The sequence below is a fragment of the Hyaena hyaena genome, unplaced genomic scaffold, assembly GCF_003009895.1.
Source record: "Hyaena hyaena isolate Hyena2069 unplaced genomic scaffold, ASM300989v1 scaffold_123, whole genome shotgun sequence".
NCBI classification, from domain to species: Eukaryota; Metazoa; Chordata; class Mammalia; order Carnivora; family Hyaenidae; genus Hyaena; species Hyaena hyaena.
The window spans coordinates 3,350,476-3,370,409 of NW_024080756.1; the positions used below are offsets into that span (position 1 = coordinate 3,350,476).

A 19,934-nucleotide genomic window follows, 5' to 3' on the forward strand; every position below is an offset into this window, starting at 1 on the left:
CAAAACAAAACTTGCAGGCGCATACAACCCTCTTCTCGCAGTGCAGTAACAATGGCTTCAACATGAGCATGGCAATTAGTGATGTGGATCTGTGAATACACCAGCTCTGAGGGTTTCAACTTTGTGTGTCACCAGGTAATCATAGGATATTAGAAGTCAGAGGGGAAGAGATGTCACGAGGATGGCCTCTGCAGAATTGAAGATTACCTACTCTTTGAATTTCCATCTCAATGAAGAGTCCTTTAAAAAAAGAATTTTAAACACTTTGAAATACTTAACATAGAGAATTAGGAAGAAATAAGTCAGACACAGAAAGACAAATACTACATAATCTCACTTATATGTAGAATCTAAAAAGATGAACTTGCGGTGCCTGGTTGGCTCAGTTGGTTAAGCGTCCAACTTCGGCTCCGGTCATGATCTAATGATTTGTGCGTTCGAGCCCTGCATCGGGCTCTGTGCTGACAGCTAGCTCAGAGCCTGGAGACTGCTTCCAATTCTGTGTCCCCCTCTCTCTCTGACCCTTCTGTGCTCACGCTGTCTCTTCTCTCTCTCAAAAATAAATAAAACATTAAAAAAATAAAAACATTAAAAAAATTAAAAAAAAATAGAAACAGGGAACAGATTTGTGGTGGTCAGAGGCAGGGGTGGGGGTGAGGGAATGGGTGAAGGGGATCAAAAGGTACAAATGTATTTATAAGATAAATATGTCCTGGGGATGTAATATTTAGCATGGTTTGACTATAGTTTACAACACTATATTGTATATAGTTGTATATATATTGGAAAGTTGCTAAGAGAGTTGATCTTAGAAGTCCTCACCACACAAAGATAAAAACTAAGTATGTGAAGTGAATGGGTGTTAGCTAAAATTATTGTGGTAAACATTTTGCAATACATATACCATATCATTATGTTATACACTTTAAACTAATACAGTGTTATATGTGAAATCCAACTCAATAGTGGCGCCTGGGTGGCTCAGTTGGTTAAGCGTCCAGCTTCAGCTCAGGTCATGATCTTGTGGTTCGTGAGTTGGAGACTCGTGTTGGGCTCTGTGCTGACAGCTCAGAGTCTGAAGCCTGCTTCGGATTCTGTGTCTCCTTCTCTCTCTGCTCCTCTCCTGCTTACATTCTGTCTGTCTCTCTCTCAAAAACAAACATTAAAAAACTCAAAACTGAAAAAAAGAAATATAAATGTTAAAGAAAAAATTATTTTTATTTTTGAGAGAGAGAGGGAGAGAGAGAAAGAAAGAAAGAAAAAGAAAGAAAGAAAGAAAGAAAGAAAGAAAGAAAGAAAGAAAGAAAGAAAGAAAGAAAAAGAGAGAGAGAGAAAGCATGTGAGAAAGAGTGCGGGAGGAGCTGAGAGAAAGAGAATCCTAAGCAGGATTTGCACTGTCAGTGTGAAGCCTGATGCATGGCTCACACTCAAACTGTGAGATCATGAGCAGAGCTGTAATCAAGAACTGGATGCTTATCCAACTGAGTCACCCAGGTGCCCCAATGGGTAATGAAAATTTTACTGTCCAGTTTCAAGATACACATATTAAAGCAATGCTGAGATACAATTTATAATTTCTCCATCTCACTCAATTTTTTTGAAAAAAATTAATACCTTCATAGCATTTCTTTCTTTCTTTTTTTGGAGGGAGAGAGAGAGAAAGAGAGAGGGAGAGAGCATGTAGGCAAGGGTGAGGGGCAGGGAGAGAGAAAGAGAGAGAGAATCTTAAGCAGGCTCCACCCTCAGCACAGAGCCCAACCCAGGCTCAAACTCATGAACCATGAGATCAACACCTGAGCTGACATCAAGAGTCGGATGCTCAAACAACGACAAAGCCACCCAGGCACCACCTTTCATAGTATGTTATCAAATGAATAGATCTTAATTTGTTTAATTATTCTCTTCCTGTTAAACATTGACATCACTTATAATTTTAATATAATACTGCGATGCATAGCTATATATATATAAATCTTTGCCTATGAATGTTATATATTTCTTCAGGTCAGATTCCTTAGGTCAAAAGTCATAAAAGAAAGAACATTTTATTTTTTTTAAGTTAAAAAAATTTTTAATGTTTTTTAAAATTTATTTCTGAGAGAGAGAGAGAGACAGCATGAGCGAGCAGGGGAGGGTCAGAGAGAGAGGGAGACAGAATTAGAAGCAGGCTCCAGGCTCTGAGTTAGCTGTCAGCACAGAGCCCGATGCGGGGCTGGAATCCACGAACCGTGAGATCATGACTGGAGCCGAAGTCGGACGCTTAACTGACTGAGAAACCCAGGCGCCCCAAGAATGAACATTTTAAAGACCTTTCACACACATTGCCACTTTGCTTCCAAAACATCTGTATCAATTTTCACTCTTCCTATGTGGCTATCTCATTATTGCCTCCCTAGTATAGATTATTATGCATTTTTAAAAATCTTTGGCAATTTGACAGGTAAGAATCTGTATCCCACAGTATTAAGTTTCATATTTTTATTGAAATTTGAACATGAAAATTTTCAATGAACCATTTGCATTTCTCCTTTAATGAAACAGTCTGTTTATACCTTTTGCCTGCTTTTATATTAGGGTATTCCATTTCCCTTGATTTGTGAGAAATCTTTTATATTAAGGAATTAATATGTCATATTTATTATATGCTTTCCCTAGTTTGAACTTTGTCCTAAAATTATGATTCTCATAGTTTTTTTTTTTTTTTTTTTCCATAGAGAGAATCACTATTAAGTAGCCTCTGTTGAGATTTTGCTTGAAGAGTTTTTCCACTGTGCTTGTGCAGGTCCAAATGCGGAAGTTATGTTTCTGACTCGACCTCAAGTGACTCTGAGGAAGAGAGAAGTGAAACATCATGGGCGCATGCCACTCCTTCAGGAAAGGAAGTCACTGAAATAGGGCAGGGGAATGGTGCTGCCGTTGCTGAAGTGGCACAAGGCACTCAGGCCCGGACATTTTAAAGCTGAGGGGAGGGCAGGTTCGGGAGGCAAGGACCGGGTGCCTGAGGATACATGTTTTGGATGTACCGGCATTCTGGATGTATCGGCAAAACAGCTTCGGTGTAGGCATCTATTGAGGGAGATTCCCCCAATGGAGATCATTGTGGAGAGAAGGGGGGAATCTTCCTCAGGATTTCATACCTGAAAGAATTCCAGAGTGTGAGGCCCAGCAGAGGGAAGGCGGGACTCAGCCTGGAGATGGTGCCTCGCAGGGCAAGTGGTAGGGATGGGGCCCCAGGGAAGCCTTTGTGCGTGCGTGGTCTGTGTCTTGCCCCACTGTCACCAGAGCCATGGAAGTGGTCTCTCAGGTGTCTGAGCAGTTGAAAATAGTGTCACTCTCTTTGGACATCCTCAGGGAAGGGGTGAGTGAGAGAAAGTAATAGAAAAATGATGTAACATTTACATGCACTATTCATATTTCTATCCTTTTGTGATTTTAACTTAATAAATTTTTTCCCTTGCATTTAATGCTGTTTTTGGATTCCCTTATTCTATGTTATTTCATGTTTGCTTTTAATTTTATCACTTGTGAATATACATATTATATACACATACATAGATGTTTATCACTTGTATAAATAAATATTTATCACTGAAAAAAGCATCGAGAGAGAGAGAGAGATTGAGATTGAGATTTGGGTCTGTACAAATTTTCTATTTCTTCCCGTTTCAGTTTTGGTAATTTGTATGTTTTTAGGAATTTGTGTATTTCTTCCAGATTGCCCAAATTATTGGCATATAATTGCTCATAATACTCTTATTATTGTTTGTATCTCTGCAGTTGGTTGTGATCTTTCTTCTTTCATTTTTGATTTTATATATTTGAGTCCTTTCCTTTTTATTTTTGATAAAACTGGCTAGTGATTTATCAATTTTGTTAATTCTTTCAAAGAACCAGCTGTTCTTGGTTTCATTGATCTGTTCTACTACTTTTTTTTTATTTCGATAGCATTGATTTCTGCTTTAATCTTTATTGTTCTCTGTCTTCTGCTGGTTTGGGGTTTTATTTGCAGTTCTTTTCCCAGCTTTTCAAGGTATAAGATTGGGTTGTGTATCTGAGACCTTTCTTCCTTCTTTAGGAAGGCCTGGATTGCTCTATACTTCCCTCCTATGACCACCTTTGCTGTGTCCTAGAAGTTTTGGACTGTGGTGCTGTTTTCATTGGCTTCCATGTACTTTTTAATTTCCTCTTTAACTTTTTGGTTAACCCACTCATTCTTTAATAGGATGGTCTTTAATCTCCAACTATTTTTTTAAAATTAATTAATTATTTTTTTCTTAAATAGTTTATTGTCAAGTTGGTTTCCATATAACACCCAGTGCTTATCCCAACAAGTGCCCTCCTCCATGCCCATCACCCCCCTTCACCTCTCCCCAACCCCCATCAACCCTCAGTTTGTTCTCAGCATTCAAGAGTCTCTCATGGTTTGCCTCCCTCCCTCTCCCCAACTATTTTTCCCCTTCTTCTCCCTCATGGTCCTCCATTAAGTTCCTCCTAATCCACCTATATGTGCAAACATATGGTATCTGTCCTCTGCCTGACTTACTTCGCTCAGCATAACACCCTCAAGTTCCATCCATGTTGCTACACATGGCCAGATTTCATTCTTTCTCATTGCCATGTAGTATTCCATTGTATAAATACACCACATTTTCTTGATGCATTCATCAGTTGAAACTCCAACTATTTATTGTCTTTCCAAATTTTTTTTGTGGTTGATTTTTGAGTTTCATAGCATTGTGGTCTGAAAATATGCACTGTAAGATCTTGATCTTTTTGTACTTGTTGAGGGCTGATTTGTGTCCCAGTACATGATCTATTCCAGAGAATGCTGTATGTGCACTCGAGAAGAATGTGTATCCTGCTGCTTTAGGATGAAATGTTCTGAATATATCTGTTAAGTCCATCCAGTCCAGTGTGTCATTCAAAGCCACTGTTTCCTTGTTGATTTTCTTCTTAGATGATCTGTCCATTGCTATAAGTGGGGTGTTGAAGTCCCCTACTATGGCATTATTATCAGTGAGGTTCTTTATGTTTGTGATTGATTTATTTACTTGGGTTATTCCACATTGGAGGCATATATGTTTACAATTCTTAGATCTTCCTAATTATGATATAATGCCCTTCAACTCTTATTACACTCTTTATTTTAAAATCTAGATTGTCTGATATAACTATGGCTACTCTGTCTTTCTTTTGGTGACTATTAGCATGATAGATGATTCTCCATCCTCTTACTTTCAGTCTGAAGGTGTCTTTAGGTCTAAAATGGGTCTCTTGTAAACAGAATATGGATGGGTCTTGTTTCTTATCCATTGTGTTACCCTATGTCTTTTGATTGGAGCATTTAGTCTGCTGACATTTAGAGTGAGTACTGAAAGATATGAATTTATTGCCATTGTGTTGCCTGTAGAGTTGGAGTTTCTGGTGGTGTTCTCTGGCCCTTTCTATCTTTGTTGCTTTTGGTCTTTTTAATTTTGTTTTGTCTTTTCTCTCTTCAGAGTCCTCCTCAAAATTTCTTGCAGGCCTAGTTTAGTGGTCACAAACTTCTTTGTTTTTGTTTGTATGGGAAACTCTTTTATCTCTCCTATTTTGAATGACAGACTTGTTGGGTAAAGAATTCTTGGCTGCATATTTTTCTGATTCAGCACATTGAATATATCCTGCCACTCCTTTGTGGCCTGCCAAGTTTCTGTGGATAGGTCTTCTGTACCTGATCTGTCTTCCCTTGTAGGTTAAGGACTTTTTCCCCCTTGCTGCTTTCATACTTCTTTCCTTATCTGTGTATTTTTTGAATTTGACTATTATGTGCCTTGTTGGTGGTCAGTGTTTGTTGAATATAATGGGAGTTCTCTGTGCTTCTTGGGTTTTGATGTCTGTGTCTTGCCCCAGGTTAGGAAAGTTTTCTGCTATGATTTGCTCACATAAACTTTCTATCCCTTTTTTTCCCTCTTCATCTTTTGGGATTCCCATGATTTGGATGTTATTCTTTTTTAATGAGTCACTGAGTTCTCTACTTCTTCTATCATGCTCTTTGCCTTAGTTTCCCCCTTTTTTTCTGCATTATTATTCTCCATAATTTTGTTTGCTAGATCACTGATTTCTGCTCTGCTTCACCCATCCTTGCTGCCATGACATCCATTCAAGATCACTTCTCAGGTATATCATTTTTAATTTTGTCCTGATTAGATTTTACTTCTGTAATCTCTGCAGAAAGGGATTCTATCCATTTTTCAACCCCAGGTAGTATTGTTATTATCATGATTCTAAATTCTAGTTCAGACATCTTGCTTTTATCTATTTTGGTTAAGTCCCTGAATATCATTTCTGTCAGTTTTTTCTTTTGTGGTGAATTCCTTCATTTTGTCGTTTTGGAGGAAGAAAAAGAATAAAATAAAATATTAAAATTAAAAACAACACAAAAAAATCAAATAAAGGGAGCTAGATCCTAGATATGTTTGGACTGGTTGTTGAAAGCAACAGGGAAAAAAAACGTTTCAAAATTTAAAAATGTATACAATACGGGGCACCTGGGTGGCTCAGTCATTTAAGTGTCTGACTTTGGCCCAGGTCATGGTCTCACAGTTTGTGGGTTCAAGCCCCGCATCGGGCTTTGTGCTGAATGCTTGTTTGGAGCCTGGAGCCTGCTTTAGATTCTGTGTCTCCTTCTCTCTCTGCCCCTTCCCTGCTTGTACTCTGTCTCATCTGTCTCTCAAAAATAAATAAATGTAATAAAAAATTTTTTAAATGTACACAATAGAATAAAATGAAGAAAGTAGAATTTAAAAATTTACAAAAATAAAAATACAGTAAAAAATTATAAGTTTTTTTAATAAATAAGGAAAATAAAAATAAATTTTTTCTCTTTCTGTGTCCCAGAATAAGAAAAGAAAAGAAAAAGAAAAAACTAATAGATGGACCAGCGAAGAGAATGAAATCTGAATGAAATTATGTTCAGCTTCCCCTAGAAATCAAACTATGAAGCACTTTATAGTCTGTACGCTAAGCAGGCGGAGAGACTTGCGGTGGTCCTTTAGGGCTTGGTTGTTGCAGTTGGGTGGGCCTTGGTGTAATGGCTCCATTTTCCACTAGGTGGCACTGCTTAGCTCACTGGTGTGGAGAGGTGTGGAGAGGTGTGGCTGCCTGCCTGTATCAGAGAGGTGAAAATGGCTTCACCCAGCTTCCCAGTCTCTTCCCACCCTACTCTCACTGATGGGCAATCAAGCACCCCTCCTTTGTCTCTGGCTTCCATCCACTCTTTGTCTCTACACTGTTTGTGTCCAGGTTGTCAGCCTGCCAGGTGGCACCTCCCTCCTGAATTTTATCTCAGATGGGGTTGTGCTTCCACACCCCTCACTTCTGAGGGTCCTTCAACTTGGACCAGCTCCAACCTTTGGGGGGGGGGGTTGGTCTTGCCAAGCAATGGCCAGGAGCTGGCTTGCCCCAGGGAATATTTGTGCAATCGTGCTGCTGCAGAGGTTCAGAGATTGTGGCTGGATGCTGGCTTGCCCCAGAGAAAGTCTGTGTGATCATGTAGTGCCAGCTACACACACAACCAGTAAGGCCCTTATTCTTCTTAGAGCAGTTTTAGGTTCAATCTCACTACTTTTTGAAAATACCTTTACTACTCACAGAGATCATTAAGACTAATGACAGGTCAAACAGCCTCCTGCACAGGTCTCTGTTCTCTTGAGAAAGGCAATCTCATATGAGATTTGATGTTGAAATCTAATGTTACTTATGTATTTACTTACTTAAATATAATTTATTGTCAAATTGGTGATTTAGAGGCACCTGGCTGTCTCAGTCGTGTGAGCATCCAATTCTTGATTTTGGTTCAGGTCATCATCTCAGCATTGTGGGATCACCCTACACTGAGTGTGCAGCCTGTTTAAGGCTCTCTCTCAGGGCAACTGAGTGGCTCTGTGGGTTAAGTGTCGCACTTTGGCTCAGGTCAGCATCTCATGACTTGTGAGTTTGAGCCTCGGGTTGGATTCTGCACTGACAGCTCAGAGCCTGGAGCTTCCTTTGAATTCTGTGTCTCTCTCTCTCTGCCCCTCCCCCTCTTGGGTATGCTCGCTCTCTCGCTCTCTCTCTCTCTCTGAAAAATAAACATTAAAAAAAAAGATTCTTTCTCTCTTTCTCTCGCTCTACCCCTCCCCCAGCCCTGGCACTCATGCATTCTCTTCCCTCAATAGACTAATTAATTAATTTAAAAAAATCTAATGTGACTTAAACTCCTCCACAATCCCAAAGTGGCATTTTCTCATCTAGTGACACTACATACATTGCTATATCAGAAATGCATTGGTACTCCCTGTAGATTCGTATCCTCCAGAATAAACTCTGAAGAGAATGGAGAAAATTTTCAGTGAAGGGTAAGGATGGGACTTCTACCATGCTAAAAACCTGCCTCACTTGTATGTCTCTCTTCTCTGATGCTTTGTCTCACCTTCCATGCAGAGATGACAGCCCTGACCTTCGTAGGATTCTTACACCTTGCACATATCTACTTATCACTCAGTACATGATAATTCAATTCTTAGATTATATATCAGCCTTCTCCACCTGACTGATGGGTCACTAAAGAGCTGTGCTTAATTCATATTCATAGCCCTAGAATCTAGCATATTACAGGGCAAACAGTAGGTTTTCAGAATGTTTCTGTTTTTCTCATAAAAATTTTTTTTAATATTTTTATTTATTTCTAGGAGAGAGAGTGACAGTGTGAACGGGAGGGTCAGAGAGAGAGAGATACAGACTCCGAAATAGGCTCCAGGCTCTGAGCTGGCAGTCAGCACAGAGCCCGACGCGGGGCTCGAACCCACGAACCGTGAGATCATGACCTAAGCGAAAGTCGGACGCTTAACCGACTAAGCCACCCAGGCACCCCTCTCTTAAAATTTTTAAGCTTATTTATTTATTTGGAGACAGAGAGAGAGCACAGTAGGGGAGGAACAGCGAGAGAGGGAAAGAGAGTGGATCCCAAGCAGACTTTGTGCTGTCAGCTCAGAGCCCGATGTGGGGCTTGAACTCCTGAACTGTGAGATTATGACCTGAGCTGAAATCAAGAGCTAGACGCGTAATCGGCTGAGCCAGCTGAGTGCCCTCTCAGAATGTTTCTGAAGGAATCAGCTGATGACAGGACAACCTGAAGAGATGCAGGAGAAGTTGAAAGATCTCTGCAGGAAGCTCAGAGGGGGACAGCAATTCACCTTGGGTACAGCCTGGGACTCAAGGAGTCCACCGAATATGTTATAGAGTGGTGCTTTACTCTCAAAATATTTTTTTCTTCTCCCATAATTTTTAATTACATCATTTTCAAATTACAGAGAAATACCAAAGAAGTTCATTGAGAGTCCAAAACAGATTTGTTGTAGTTGACAGTTGCTCAGAATGCTTACACAAGGTCTCTGTACAAAATAGACCCATATGAATATCTTGTTCTTTATAAACCCAAGAAAAACCTTCTGATTTGCCATCAGTAGGACAAAGCATCTGAAGCCTTATTTTCCCCTTAGATTGGAAAATCACTTGTGTGTCCATCCATTTCTCTTATGAACACGTGTTCGAGGTGGTTGGATAAAATAAATTAGCTATGGAGTGAAATTTGTCTTGGTTTACAACTCAGTAGCTCATAGATGAAATATCTAACTTTGGTACTGACTTCATATGCACCATATTTTAACCAACTGAACTCAGTTAAAGAAGATAAAAGTTAATAAAGAATTAATTTCAAAGCTATGAAATTACATTGCATAGTTGTTGAAATTAAAAATTACTGAGCATAAACATTTGGATCTAGATTTCTTACCTCCTTGATGATTTCCTCTAAGATTTCAGCATGTTTTTCATATGGATGTTCAAAGTTCAGATCCTTTGTCATTTTTACAGTCTCCTCTACTATAGAACGAACCTCTGGATGATCTGCAGTTACCTCTTCTAGTAAGTCTTCTATTGAGTCTAAAGTAATATAACCTAATGCTATTAATAATATTAGTGGACAATGCTATTTGCAATAGAACACGATAGTTAACACTTGACCCCCCAAAATACTATCTTTGCATTACTGCTGTACATGCCCCAAGAAGGGAGAAATAGACTAGGGAGGAAATGTTAAGTTGGGAAACAAAAACATCAGAGCAGTGGCTTAAAGCCAGTGTTTTGGAGCAAAAGTGAGTGAGGTAAGAAGAAAATCATGTCCATCAGGAGTCAAAACCCAGGAAACCAGGTAGAGGTAGGAACCAAAGGATTTCAGGGCTCAAGCTAAAACATGCACATCTAGGGAATTAATCAGAAAACAAGATGAATACTTCCAATTATAAGCATGAGACCACATGAAACAGTAAGTGGATAAGAAGTAGGCAGGTTGGCAGAGATGGAAGAATGGGGGACACAGTCTGGTTTTTCAAGTGCTATACTTCATTCTCGTCCTCACTGTATGTTTGAATGCCTCCTTACACAGCTGAGTTGGCTCATAGACTGCATCATGATATATTCATCCTTTCCTTTAATAAGGCAGGAGATTGGCAGCTCCACTTGGCTCCTCTGCCGCTGCCTTTCCAGTTGTGCTTCCTGAGCTGCTGCCCTAATGCTCCCTCCATCAGGGTCTCCTGCTAGAGCACAATTTATCCTAGCCCAGAAAAACTCCAAAGGACTTTCAGTGAGCAGCTACCTGCTGCCCTCTGCTGTGAAGTGAGAAGTCTGTTCTTAGGGAGGGAAGAGAGCCCCCAATTCTTGGGGAGCCAAAATGGAAGAGGCAAGAACCCATGATGTTCCTGTAGCCTTGGGAAGGGGGCAAGATGAGGCAAAGATATCAAAATTTCTAGAAGCTGCTAGTTGTTCACTCATTATCCATTCTTCGTTTCCTTAATAACAGAATCTGGATTTTGTTGGGGTCAGCAATGTGTCCAGCTAAAAACACTACATCTCCCAACTTCCCTTATAGCCCATAGGTAAGATGCAAGCAGATTTTTTTCCTGTTGAGTCTTCCTGTCATTTCGTTAAAGAGGAATAACTGAAAAGAAAAGCGGTGGGGCGTCTGGGTGGCTCAGTTGGTTAAGTGTCCAACTCTTGATTTTGGGTCAGTGAAATTGAGCCCTGCCTCATGTCTCAGGGGGCTCCCTGCTGTCAGAGAGGATTCTCTCCCCACTCTCTCTGCCCTTCCCCCACATGCTATCACTCTCTCAAAATAAATAAATAAACTTTTTAAACAATTAAAAAAATAAAGAGGAATAGCTCAGCTGGGTGGAGTGCCAGTTTTTGTCCCTTCCCTCTTCCCTCTTCCTGATGAGAATACTGATATGATGGCTGGAACATCACCGGCCATCTTGTAACTTATTCTGGTAGCCACATGCCATGGATGGCGGAACAGAAAGATAGAGCCTCTGTTTCACTAAAACAATATATCACATTTTCTTTTTTTTTCCCCTTGTTCCTGGATGTCTAATTGTTCATAATAGAGTAGCCTTTAAGGCAGAGTATTAATAATTTTTTTTTAAATCACATCTTTCTCCTTCAAAATTCTCAAGGAATTACTTATGCATTTTGGGTCCACAATCGAAGCAAACCAAACTACCCAAATATTGATTTACCTTTTTGGGTGTCCAACTTAAGATCTTGACTAGAGCTTTGAAAACTTCTTTTAAATGTAGATATTCCACTGGTTTCCTCTGTGAATAAAACATTGTTAAGACCTAAACAACAGCATTAATTGTAGGTGATTCCCAAAGAAGAATGTGGTATGGGCCCAGGGAGCAAGGACTCATGTTCCTAATTTTTTTAAGATTAAAATTACAATCATAGTAATCAAATAAGTAAATAATAGGGCATATAATATCAGCAGTGAAAAATAAGGATAATGACTCAACCTATCACAAAACCAAGAGTAATTTTAGTTTCATATAATGCCAGTGTATCTAAATTGGAAAAAAAGGTCAAAAAGCCAAGAGATTGCCATACATAAGTGTCTGACGGTGCCCATTTCAATTCCTACGAGGCTAAAATACACAGCAGCCAAGCACACATCTGTCTGAATCAGGCAGGAGGAATCAACCAACCAACCAAACAAAAACCCCAGCTCTATATAACATTATAAATTATAGGTACATTTATTTATTTACCTATTTATTTGTTTACTTATATGTTTATTTTGAGGGGGGAGGGGCAGAAAGGGAGGAGACACAGAATCCAAAGCAGGCTCCAGGCTCTGAGCTGTCAGCACAGAGCCAGACACAGGGCTTGAACTTACAAACTACAAGATCATGACCTGAGCTGAAGTCTGATGTTTAACTGACTGAGCCACGCAGATGCCTCTATAGATGCATTTTTAAACTAAAAACCAAAAGGTTGGACCAATAGAAAAAAAAGAATATAAGTATATATTAAGTCTCTGGTTGAGAGGAAGACTTTGTAAGGTCTGAAAGTAAATGGAAGAAAAAATAAAGTGAAAGTAATGATTTGGCTACAAAAATAGGAAAAGCCCCTCTACTTCAAAAACAGCAAAATGATTTAAAAGACAAACCACCCAATGTAGAAAAAAAATATGAAAAATAAGTGACTAATACAGCAAATTCTTATAGAAACTATGTAACTGAAAATAACAATTTGGAAAAATGAGCAAAAGACCAAAATAGTCACCACAGAAAAGAGGAAGTATAAATGGTTAACAAATGTTAAAAATTATATTTCAGAGATAGTCAAATAAAAATTGAAATTATGTTGTTTTTTATTTCTAGGGGAGAGAGAGAGAGAGACAGCGTGAGCAGGGGAGGGTCAGAGAGAGAGGGAGTCACAGACTGAAACAGGCTCCAGGCTCTGAGCTGGCAGTCAGCACAGAGCCCGACGCGGGGCTCGAACCCACGAACCGTGAGATCATGACCTAAGCGAAAGTCGGACGCTTAACCGACCAAGCCACCAGGCGCCCCTGAAATTATGTTTTAAAAGAGAATATACCGAGGAGACAATAGCACTTATTTTGAATATTACTGAGGGGAACACTATTTGGAATAACTTTTATGCAAAGCAATTTGACTCTGTCTATAACTTAGTACTCATTAAACTAGTGATTCCACTTATGTAAACATGAAGACAATGTAAAAATTCATTAAAGCATCATTTGTAGTAGTAAGAAAAGTATCTGAAAAATAACAAGTTTACAATCTAAAGAACTACTTAAAACGACTACCTATGAATTTCAGGAAATTGTGCAGCAATTTAAAATGAGGATTAAAATATTTCCTAATGAAGAAATATAATTAAATGTTGCATTATAAATCAAAAAAGGTAAAAACGGTTTACGTTGTATGCTCTCAATTATGTTAATATATGAATGGAAAAAATTTATGAGAGTAAATAGCACTAAATGGTAACCTTTCACAGCTAAAACTCTGGGTTTGTGATATTCTGATTCCAGTACATTAAAGTAGACAGCTTTTAAGAATGGATTTATTGGGGCGCCTGGGTGGCTCAGTCGGTTAAGCGTCCGACTTCAGCTCAGGTCACGATCTCACGGTTCGTGGGTTCGAGCCCCGTGTCAGGCTCTGTGCTGACAGCTCAGAGCCTAGAGCCTGCTTTGGATTCTGTGTCTCCCTCTCTCTCTGAACCTCCCCTGCTCATGCTGTCTCTCTCTGTCTCTCAAAAATAAATAAAAACATTTAAAAAATTAAAAAAAAGAATGGGTTTATTATTTTAATAGACTCCCTACTTTCTACGTTTGTTTTCTTCATTCTAGTAAATCTATTTCTGTTCTATAGCTGCTCAGTTTAAATCTATAGGAGAAAAGCTAACTATTTTTCTCCGTAAGTGTGCAATCTGGGGGATAATTTTAAGCTTCAATATAAACATGATAAAATATGAAATAAAAGGAAATAAGATCCATAAGCATGGCATGAGTCACATTGATTTTGTTACGATCTTTACCTGTTTTAGGGGCTTGATCATCGAGGACATTTTCTGAATTCTTTTGGCCTTCACTGTCTTCTAGAGGGCTTTTTCCTTGGTATTCATGAGTGAACACTGCATGAAAGAATAATATGTTTTTATCAGCTCATTTGTTTATAGTTGGTAAGATTTGGCCAAGAACATCGGCAATATATTTTTTACCACCTTCGTCAAATGAAGACCTTGTCTCTTCTAAGCCCTTATCTGTATCAGTTGGGAACTTGTCATACTCCTTCCTTTCAAATTCTCTTAAAGTTGACTCTGCTGAAAGACAGTAACGGACTATGTTAGCAAAACTAGTTGGGGGATAGGGAGACAGGTATAGTGATTAAATCCTCTGATTTTAAAGACAGACAGACTTGTGTGTGAGTTCTGATTCAGGCAGGGTGGCTTTGGCAAATCATCTGATCTCTCTGTTTCCATTTCTACTGCGCAAAATAGGGATCATCAAACTAAAAGCACTGTTGTAAGGATTAAATGAGGTAAAAGACATAAACGCTTGGAAAATGTTCAGCACACAGGAAGCCTAATCCATGTTGGCTGCCATCCTCTGTGTTATAGAATTTTCTAGGTTAAAAAAACCTCAATATTCTTCACTGACAAATTTTTCTTAATAATATATTGGGAGTGAAATTAGCAAAACTAGCAAATAATTAGTGGAAGTAGCATGAAAATTTCAATTAAAAGGATTTTAAGAACCTCACCATCAGGTTTAGAATAATTACTGAATTTGAAAAAGAAAGGGAAGGCACTTTTAAGTTTGCAGTATATGAGAGACAGCCTCTATTTCTAAATTCTGGTGGAAGAATTTAGCAATTTGTGGAAAGATCTAAAATCTATGATTTCATGCCATAATTTGATATGAAAGGAATCACAGACTCCAAGAAACATTACCCATCACTAATCTTCCTCACTGGGGCTCGACTAGTTCCTCTCCTGACTCAGGTTTCATTTAAATGTCCTCTCTTCCCTGCTCATTCTAAACTCCTGCCCCTTCACTGCCTGATCCATTACTGTGTTATATTTTTTCCATTTGTTCACTTATTTCTTCCCCCCCCCCCCCCATCCTTCAGGAAACTGTAACAACCACACAGACAGGAGAAGTTTCTGTGTCTTGTTAACCGCTGTGGCCCAGCGCCTATATCATGTCTAACACAAAGTGGGCACTCAAGTTGAATGAGTTAATGAATTCATCTTGTCAAGCCTTAAATAAGTTGAATAACATGCCACTATCTTGGTCAGTATTTCTCAAGGTTTAGTTTGTGAGTTGTCCATGAATAGTTTAAACACTTGTGGTTTTACTTTGAAGATAATGTACTAAAATTTAAATTCATTCTGAACCATCTGGATGATCATTTGGATGGCATGTAATTTAAATGCTGGGCTTTTTGCTGTTGTTTCTACAATCCCTTGAGGACCGTGTTGGACTCTTTTATTTGCTTATAGGCTAATGAGAAAGGTGACAGGCAGATTTCTGAGGCAAATAACCTGTTCTTTCCTAGCAAAAGCTCACCAGTGCCATGTAGGAAGAGATCATTTCCTTGCTGTTTAAATAGTTTCAAGCATAAAAAATGACAGAAGCTTTCCAATTTATGTAAAAAAGTTTTCCTCATCTGGAAAGTTACAGAACTGTGTTAATTGATCACTAAGGCATCTTCCAGTTTCACTGCTGTATGACTTTAAAATTTTTTTTTCACATTTATTAATTTATTTTAAGAGAGACAAGAGAGAGCACACAAGCAAGAGAGGGACAGAGAAAGGGAGAAAGAGAATCCTAAGTGGGCTCCATGCTGTCAGCACAGAGCCCGATGTGGGCTCGATCCCATGAATAGTGAGATCATGACCTGAGCCAATATCAAGAGTCCGATGCTAAACCGACAGAGCCACCCAGGTGCCCTTTTGTGACTGTTTGAATTTGAAGTTAATACTCCCCAAATAGAAAAAAATACTTTTTAAAAAAGCTTAGTTCTTTCTTTTGAGAGGGTGAGAGAGTGTGTGCATGCACCTGAGTAGGGGAGGGGCAGAGAGAGAGGGAGAGAGAGAATCCCAAGCAGGCTCCACACTGTCAGCATGGAACCCAATGCGGGCTCAATCTCAGAACTGTGAGGTCATGGCCTAAGCACAAATCAAAAGTCAGATGCTCAACCCACTGAGCCACCCAGGCGCCCCAGAAAAAATTAATTACAATGGGGGCTGACATACACACTTACATACAAGACAGCAGCAACAGCAGCAGCAGAAACAATAACAACAACAACAACATAAACTCCACAAGAATCAGGTGGAATGTTGTCACAATTGGTGTAAATGAAGGTATAAATTCTACTCAGTCTCTGCCCAGCAAGCAAATCCATAAAAGTAAATCCAAATTTGGGAGCTCTGATTCCTTTCATTAGAAGTCTAGGATTGAAATCTTTTCTATGTTCATAAATCAGGTTTATGTATATTCATGTCTTTAACCCATTATTAAGAGGCTGCACTGTACATGCAAGGGAATCAAGGCGGGCAAACCAAGTCCTAGCCCTCAGGTAGCCAGGCTGAATTGTTGACCTAAATTTAGAACACATGCTTATTTTTAAAAAAACTTTTTTTCAATGTTTATTTATTTTTGAGCGAGAGAGACATGGTGCAAGCAGGAGAGGGGCAGAGAGAGAGGGAGACACAGAATCCAAAGCAGGCTCCAAGCTCTGAGCTGTTAGCACAGAGCCTGATGCGGGGCTTAAACCCATGAACCGTGAGATCAAGACCTGAGCTGAAGTCGAATGCTTAACCAACTGAGCCACCCAGGCACACTGAACACACACTTAAAAGAGATGTTTTACCTAGTCTTTTACTTTGTAGTGTTGTGAGAAGCTGTTCTTTCACTGTTTTAATTGCTGCTTCGGTGGCCTCAGCTATAGTATTGCTTCTTAATGTCTCAAGGGCTTTATCAAAACGTGGTTGAACAAGTTTGGCATAGTCAACTACCTGAAAAGAATATTTGAGAAAAGCAACATAAGCACAAATCACTGTGAATATTAAACACACTGTTCACCTATATCCATTTCTATATCTATACTTATCTATCTCAAATATCTTAATGCTGCTTGAAGTATGTTATTTTCAGAATTCAATGTTTTTGAGTACACGCTTTCATAGATATTCCGTCATCCTTTTCATGTAGTATATTTACGTATGTATGTGTCATATAATATATATACAAGTTACATATTTTTAAATCAAATTTTCATGTATAACTTATATACAATAAAAGGCATCCATTTTAAGTATACAGTTTAATGAGCTTTGACAAATATATACACATAACAACTACAATCAAGATATGGAACATTTATGTCACCCTAGAAAGTTGTCTTATGCTTCTTTATAGTTAGTTGCTGGCCCATGGACACTAGTTTCTGTTTTCTGTCACTATATATTGGTTTTGCCTTTTCTAGAATTTCACATAATAGAATCATACAGTATGTAATCTTTCCAAGCTTTCCCCCTTTTATACACTGTTTTTGAGATTCATCAGTGTAATTGTGTATATCAGTAATCAGTTCCTTTCTATTGTTAAGTAGTATCACTGAATGAATATGCCACAGTTTTTTTTTTAATTCATTTATCTATTGATGGACATGTGGGTTTTTCAAGTTTGGGGCTGTTATATAAATAAACTAGAAATGAACATTTGTGAGGAAGTCTTTTTGTGCACATACGTTTTTATTTCTCTCGGATGAATACCTAGAAGTGGAATTACGGGGTGGTATTCTAAGTGTATATTTGATTTTTAAAATGTTTTATTTGTTTCTGAGAGAGAGAGAGACAGCGTGAGCAGGGGAGGGTCAGAGAGAGACAGAGATACAGAATCTGAAGCAGGTTCCAGGCTCTGAACTAGCTATCAGTACAAAGCCCTCGAGTCCACGAAACGTGAGATCATGACTTGAGCCGAAGTTGGACGCTTAACCGACTAAGCCACCCAGGGGTCCCCAATGTATATTTGATTTTATAGTAAGTCATTAAACCATTTCCAAAGTGGGTGAACTATTTTACATTCCTGCCAGCAATGTATAGAAATTACAGTTACTCCACATCTTCACCGACACTTGATTTTGTGAATCTTTTAAATTTTGGCCATTGTAGCGGGTGTGAAGAAGTATCTCGTTGTAGTTTAAATTTACATTTTCCTGATCACAAATAATTTTGAGCTTCTTTTTGGGTGCTGTTGGTCATTCACTTGCCTTCTTTTAAATAATATGTTCAACTTTTGGCCATTAAAAAAACTGGATAATAATTCTCTATATATCCTGAATATAAGTCCATTGTAAAGTAGATAATATACTCCCCACTGAATATTGGGATGCTAGAAATAGATTTCTATATGCCCCTTAAGTTTAAATAATACTTCCATACTTCTGGATTCCATTTTACTTTTCCTTCAAAATGCTTATATTACTATATCCCATGCCAATAAATATATATCTTCACCATCATTTTTTAATGGATGCACAATATTAGATATTAGATGAACATATTATGCCTTATTTAACTAAAATGCTAATAATATATATTTAGGTGTACATGTTTTTACTATTATAATAGTAACTAGGCTATGATGAACACAGTTATGTACACATCTTTGATAGTTTCTTTTGAAAAAATTTATAAAATAGGATTGACAGTTCAAAGGATATGCATGGACTTTAGGCTCTAACATATTTCTAATTGCCATCTCTAATGGTTATGCTCTTACAAACATTATATGAAAATGTACTTCTCCCCATCCTAGCCACACATCAATATTGCATATTAACAGTGATCTTTCAACGCCAACAGTGAGACTGACATATCTATGGTTTTTTGGCATCTCTCTGGTTATCAGGGAGGTGATAACCCTTTTCTCATGATTAATGGCTATTTTATTAAACCTATTATTTTGAGAAATGCTTGTTTGCTATTATTTTCCATTGGGGCTTCATTTGCACTTTGGTTTGTAAGAGCTCTTTATATTTTAAACTTAAAATCCTTTGACTCATACTGTAACATCATGTGAATAAACCACATGTGGTAATGGTAAACCACAGAATGGTAGAAAATATTCATAATGCTTATTATCAAAAAAGAACTTGTATATAGACAGTTTAAGGAACTCCTACCAATAATATGCAAAAAAAGTTTCAAATGCCCAACAGCCTTGAGCAAATGCTTCAAAAAGAGAATATCTGAATGGCCAATAAACAAAGAAAAAATATTTAACCTCATTCATTTCAGGGAAATACATATTAAAATCACAGTGAGATACACCTATTAGAATGGCTTAAATTAGAAAGACTGACCATAATGAAAGTTAGAAGGAAATGTGGAATAACAGAATTCTCACACACTACTGATCAAGTTGTAAATAGATAGAACTCATTTGGAAAACAGTTTGGCATTCTCTATACAAGTTGAACGTGTGCATACTCGACATCCCAGGAATCTTACTGCTAGATATATATCCAAAACATATAAAGATACCATGTGTGCACTATGAGACATGGACAAGAATGTTTATGGCAATATTATTCATAATACTTAAACTGGAATCAACCCAAGTTTTATTAACACTCAAATGGATAAGTTATAATCCAATCAACAGAATGCGATAAAAATATATAGATCATGGCTATATGCAGTAACATGTATAAATAACATGTGTACCTATCATAATCATAAGGTTAAGTGAAGAAAGCCAGGCACAAAGAACATAAATTGTCAAAGTCTAGAAAGTTTAAAAAAACATGCAAACTAATTGATGGCATTTGGATGTACACTTCCAAGGTAAAACCATAAGAGAAAGGAATAGGAGTGAATACCATCAAGTTCAGGGCTGGCAATTCCGTATTTGTCCTGGGTGGTGGTTCTATGGGGACTTGTTTTGTGATGATTCACCGACCTTCACTTTTCTGTTTGTTTGTAATATTTTTCAATTAAAAAGTTAAAGCAAACAGAAAATGTTAACCCCCGAATTCAAA

General features: G+C 38.2%; 1 protein-coding gene across 1 annotated transcript in view; it reads right to left on the reverse strand.

Moving 5' to 3' along the window:
- Positions 1-19,934, reverse strand: part of AK9 (adenylate kinase 9) — a 125,440-nt gene that overhangs the window by 67,684 nt on the left and 37,822 nt on the right. The window contains exons 13-17 of the mRNA XM_039237385.1: positions 16,761-16,905; positions 14,104-14,202; positions 13,918-14,013; positions 11,592-11,669; positions 9,812-9,960 (exon numbers count right to left, since the gene is read on the reverse strand). Of these exons, the coding sequence (XP_039093316.1) occupies positions 9,812-9,960; positions 11,592-11,669; positions 13,918-14,013; positions 14,104-14,202; positions 16,761-16,905 (567 nt within the window). The remainder of the gene's footprint in view (positions 1-9,811; positions 9,961-11,591; positions 11,670-13,917; positions 14,014-14,103; positions 14,203-16,760; positions 16,906-19,934) is intronic.